The 5,903-nt window shown below is 35.6% G+C and overlaps 1 protein-coding gene across 1 annotated transcript; it reads left to right on the top strand.

Annotated features, from left to right (window-relative positions):
- Window positions 1-210: 210 nt before the first annotated feature.
- LOC131955265 (synaptotagmin-5) lies at window positions 211-5,903 on the top strand (the record flags this gene model as incomplete). Its single annotated transcript, XM_059319306.1, is given in 5 exon segments — window positions 211-343; window positions 802-977; window positions 2,757-2,908; window positions 3,926-4,032; window positions 4,455-5,903. Coding segments are annotated over 5 exon segments (876 nt in total), but the record flags the coding sequence as incomplete, so codon positions are not given.

The following is a 5,903-nucleotide window of genomic DNA, read 5'->3' as shown; positions in this document are numbered from 1 at the left end:
ACGAACTGTTAAACCCGCTAAACCGGTTATATAAAGTGATATTTCCATAAGGTGACATATCAATTGAATAATATCTATAAGGTGATATATCTATTAAGCGATATAATTATAAAGATATATAACTATAAGGTAATATCTATGCGGCGATATATCTATAAAGTGATATATTTATAAGTTGATTAATTGACATTGTTGTATTTTCCAGGTGCGATCCGTCCCGACCTTTACCCCAGGAAGGATATTGTACTTCAACAATCCTCTTTAGACGGGGGTCAAGGCCGACTTCACACACGACTCAAATACGACTTCAGAACCTGTGATTTAGTAGTTCATTTAATAGAAGGTAACTGGCAGTAACATCTACCTGTAACTTAATCCTTCATTGATCACATCGATATAGTGCCGTTGGCCATTTAATAGACACTTGCATAATTATATTTTCTGCTAACCTAATTTATTTTTAAATGTGTCTGCTAATTTAATTTTCATGTCATTCAGAAAATCAATTTTCATCTAATGATTTTAATACACTATCGATTTTTAAAAAAATAAATGTAATTTTGCATTGAAGCTTTTAGTTTTATATATATATATATATATATATATATATATATATATATATATATATATATATATATATATATATATATATATATATCACGTACTCTAAATTACATTACAACGAATTAAAACTATAAACTTGATAATTTTATATTTAACTTGTTATTTTAACTATGTATACAAGAAATGTATATGACATAAAAAATACACTTTCTATAAACCCCTTTCATCTACTTTTAGCACAAGACCTTCCCGCCCCCGACCCCGTGTCCGGGAATTTCAGCGACCCCTACATCCGGATCTCCCTGGTCCCGTGTGTGGATGAAAGAGTCCGACAGTCGTCCGTCAAGAGGCGAACGTTGAATCCATACTTCAATGAATATTTCAAGTTTCCCCTTGATTTTGATGACTTGAAGGTACGTGGGTTTTCATCACTGGCGTTATGAATGATGGTGAGAGGGGTGCGGCTCGCCCAGGTCTAACACCCCCCATAGCTACGCCACCGGTATTTGTGCTTTATGATGAATATTTTTAATTGCTTCACATCTGCCGCCTCAGATTTAATTATATTTTTTTGCATTTTAATTACTTTTTTAAACAATACATATAGATTTGTTAACATTATATTTTTTCGTATTGAACATAATTAAACTAAAACTCCGCACTAAGTATGTAGTTAACGCTATGAGCTATTTATAAGGTGTGGAAAATCAAGAGTTCACCCTGACCCGGCACAGTATTTGGACTTGAGTATTTATTGATTCTAACCCGTTTTTTTTAAACATACGGTACATACAAAAAGTTGACATATTTATGATGAATGGCTAGGATAAAGTTGAATTATACGCATTACCTATTGATATAGCGTTACTCTAAGAATGAGAAGGCTAACTCGCACACCTTAAGTTTTCATAGTGCGAGATGATGGCAGGTGAAGTAGAGGAGTGCTGGGAATGGAGAAAGTATAGCTTGCCATCGGGCCGTTAAGGTAACCTTAAGGTAGCGATGGCGGCTGCTGGGTTGACTTTTAAAAATGGTCTTAACATTTTTTAAACGATATGTTACCTACAGGCAGAGCTTCTTCCTGGCACCTCTTCGCACCCCTCCCCCCTCGAACGAAATAGAAAATATATACTTTTATCAGTGTCCGCCCCCCTCCCGAATATTTCAAGTGCGCTTTCTTTCCTCTTGTATTTAATGTTTTAAAAATCAGAAATCTAATAAATGTAAAAGAGAATATCGTGAGAGTCTTTTAAAAATGTCGCACCTAAAATTTATATCATTTTCATTTTGCGTTTTTATAAATCCGTCTCTCTCCATATAGAACAGAAATAACTTAAAAAACCTTTACTCATTTTTTTTTAAAAATCCGCCAGCCATGATCAAATCTAGCATCCAAACAATCATAGATCAAATTTATTTTAAAAACTAATTAACCCATTTATTTTAATATCCGAAGTCCGTTTTTAATTTTATTTCGAAAACAAGATATGATTTTAAATAAAACTTTGGTTTAATCAATGAATGACACATGACACTAAGGCAGTGTGTGCAGTGGCGTAGGCAGGGGTGGGTCATAACCCCCCCATAGACCCCTCGGTATATATATAAAAAGTATGAGGGGGGTGCAAATCGAAAGTTTGAGGGGGGGGGGTGCAAATCGAAAGTTTGAGGGGGGTGCAAATCGAAAGTTTGAGGGGGGTGCAAATCGAAAGTTTGAGGGGGGGGGGGGGGGTGCAAATCGAAAGTTTGAGGGGGGGGGGTGCAAATCGAAAGTTTGTCCCCGGGTAAAAATTGGACCCCCCCCCCCCTTGAGACGATCCTGACTGAGTGTGTGTGGGGGGGGAGAAGAGACAGCAGAGCCCAGGTATATTTAAAATAAGGGGAGTGAAGCGTCATGGAATTTTTATTTTTAGTCTATTTTTAAATAATCTAACTCTTCCAGTAGGGGTAGAAGGCCCCCTCGCATCCCCTACTCGTCCCACCTGCCCCCCCCCCCCAAACCCCCCCCCCCCTACCCCCCACACACACATACACAATAGGCTAACTGAAACCAATCCATGTTAACACCATGATTTTTTTTTCTATTATAGATTTCCTTTAGTAAACATCTGTTCCATTCTCTTAAGTATTCATTCAGACTCCGACCAAGCGAACTACCAACCTCGTCTACATTTCTCTCTCTCCTTCCTCAGGAGAAAACGCTGGTGTTTCATCTTTATGATTACGATAAATTCTCCCGCCACACTTCATTGGGTGAGGTCGAGATCAGCATGGCCAACGTGGACGTCAGCAACAGTGTGGAGATGTGGTGTGACGTCCAGAAACAACACAAGGCAAGTCGTGTGTCTGTTTGTGTGTGGACGACTGTCCTGCTTGTTTGATTTCAATTTTAAATAGGTCAGGTGACTATTTTTAGAAGCCAATCGATATGTATTTACGGTGAGCTGGTTTGATTTTATCTTCACCGGTAGCCTGCTCACTACTCATGTTATGATTGTTTTGTGTTTCTTGTTATCGTTTTGTTGTTGGGTTTGACAGGCAAATAGTTAGATCTACATTTTATTCCTACAAATGTAGTGTTTTATTTAACTGAATTAATTCGACTGTAGAATACATTGATCTGTAATGCCCTCAAGAAATTGGCATTTGTGCCATGTACTGGCAAATATTTGACATGGCTCCAATCATTGACTATTATCTGCCATGTTCCCCACATAGATCTATTACCTACCATTGTTCCCAACATATACCTACCTTGTTCCTAACCTAGTACCTACCATGTTCCCCACTTATACCTACCATTGTTCCCAACATATACCTACCTTGTTCCACACCTAGTATCTACCATGTTCCCCACTTATATCTACCATGTTCCTAACCTAGTACCTACCATGTTCCTCACCTAGTTCCTACCATGTTCCCTACTTATACCTACATTGTTCCACAACTAGTACCTACCATGTTCCCCACTTATACCTATCATGTTCCCCACTTATATCTATCATGTTCCCCACTTATACATATCATGTTCCCCACTTATACCTATTGTGTTCCTCACCTAGTACCTACCATGTTCCCCACTTATACCTACCATGTTCCCCACTTATACCTACCCTGTTCCCCACCTATACCTACCATGTTCCCTAACTAGTACCTGCCATGTTCCCCACTTATACCTACCATGTTCCCCAACTTGTGCTGGGTTGTTATAAGTAATGAATTATAATGTAAGTCGTTTTTCAATATTTTGATTTTATAATAAAAACAACATATGAATACAATAGCTAAAAATATTTGATAATGCTAGAACTCCCTTCCTCAATGATCATGAATCTATCTATCTTCAGGTAGCTGGGGAGAGTGGAGAGATACTTATCTCACTGAGTTACCTCCCTACAGCTGAAAGACTTACAGTGGTCATCATGAAGGCTAAAGAGCTCAAACTCTCCACTGCTGCCCCTTCTGCTGGTACCCTGTTTTTTTATTTATGGTTTAGTTAACTCACCCTTGCCTAAATTCAATTAGAATATATTATCAGCCTTACCAATGTGAGTTGTTTTCTAATAGTTTTTAATTAAACTGTACCAAATAAAGGGAAGTAACAATGATGTAGACAGATTGAATTATTTTCGTTGTCTTTTCTTCCTAATTTTATTACATTAAACCTCTTTATGTTTTACCTACTTAACAGATCTGCAGTTTCTAAATTTTTTGCTGCATTCCTCGGTTTAATCAACGACCAACTCCTTTCTCCTTTACACCATCTCTCATAGCATATACGTTTTTTTTTTAACCAAACTTTTCTAGTATTTCATACAATCCTGAATATTCCATAGGCTAGAATATTTTTTTAAATAAGAAAACAAATATGTATTTATTTTATTTTTCAGATCCTTTTGTCCGAGTATCTCTGATGGTGGATGGTAAAAAAGTCAAGAGAAAGAAAACATCAGTCAGACGAGGCTCCATCAATCCCGTGTGGAACGAGGCTCTCGCTTTTAACGTTCCTGCTGAAGTTTTGCCTAAAGTTAGCCTAGAAGTCAGTGTCCTTGACCATGACCTCATAGGTCACGGCGAGCTGCTGGGTCGCTGTCTGTTGGGTGGGACGGACAAGCCGGGTGAGGAGCAGGGACATTGGAAAGATATGCTGACAAACCAGAGGAAGTCCGTGGCCATGTGGCACATTCTACGGAAGTAAATTCTCAAGTCTTACCCTTCTGCTCCTTCCTTTTTTTTTTCTTGCTCATTTTCTACATAAGCAATTTCTATCTGGAATAACTTGTGAGAAGATTCTAAAACCAGCATTATGAATATCGTGAAGATTTTACTGTAAAAATTCTGTTTCTTTCAGAAATGGATAATAAATATAAAAAAATAAATGTTTTTTAATTGCATAAAGACAGCATCATAAATGGATTAAAAAGACAATTCTGTTACTTCTAAATGAAAATTGTATTAAAAGAACACAATTAGAGCATTTATGTTTGAGGCTGGCATTTGACAAAATATATAGAAACCAAATTTTTTATACAAAATTATTTTTTTTTTAAAGTTACATGTTTATAAATATAATTTAAAAATGTGTCTTTTATGTTCAGAAAGAATTTCAGAAGACAGACAAGCTATTTATGGCTGCTTAATACAATAACAAACATACTTGTTTCAAAGTTATTTATTTATTGTGATTTTGAATGTTTCTGCTGCTTATTGTGCAATCAATTCTCTGTGTATGAGTAAATTGTTGTGCATTAAAAACTGATTTAAGGGAACAATGACAGCCTTAAAGTTTAAAACTGTTGTGATGTTTGTGTTAGATTTGTTTTGTTTTTGGTATCTAGATATACTTTGTACTTTTATAGGTTTATACGTAACCAATGGAAACAATATTTCCCATTCCCTGCAGGGTAGCAATGAGTCTCAGTAGCTTCACTCTGCTTGTATTTTCAAGATTGTTAGGGAATATTTTGTGTAATTTTTTTTTTATCGTTGACGTTACGTTTTTTATTTTACCTCTTTTTGTTATGTAATGTGAGATGGAACCTGCATGTAAAATTTTACTTTTGTTATTGTTATATAACAATTACAAATGTTGTAATGATCTTGTATAATAGTTTCTTTGTATTGGAATTGTAAATAAAATGAATTATTTTTAAAAAATATAACTATTTTATATATTCTGTGCAATAACTTTCTTCATTCCTGAATTGAATAACTTTGTTTTATATATCAGTTATAATTTTTTTCAGCCAACTTAAATATTATTAAGCTGATTAAATTTTAAAGACAACTAAGAATTGCTGATTTCTGTTCTGACTTTATAAGTGCTAAATTTTTTTCAT

This window comes from Physella acuta, unplaced genomic scaffold, assembly GCF_028476545.2.
Source record: "Physella acuta isolate Inbredline_101_S28 unplaced genomic scaffold, ASM2847654v3 ptg001061l, whole genome shotgun sequence".
NCBI lineage: Eukaryota > Metazoa > Mollusca > Gastropoda > Physidae > Physella > Physella acuta.
This window is presented reverse-complemented; position numbering and strand designations above follow the sequence as displayed.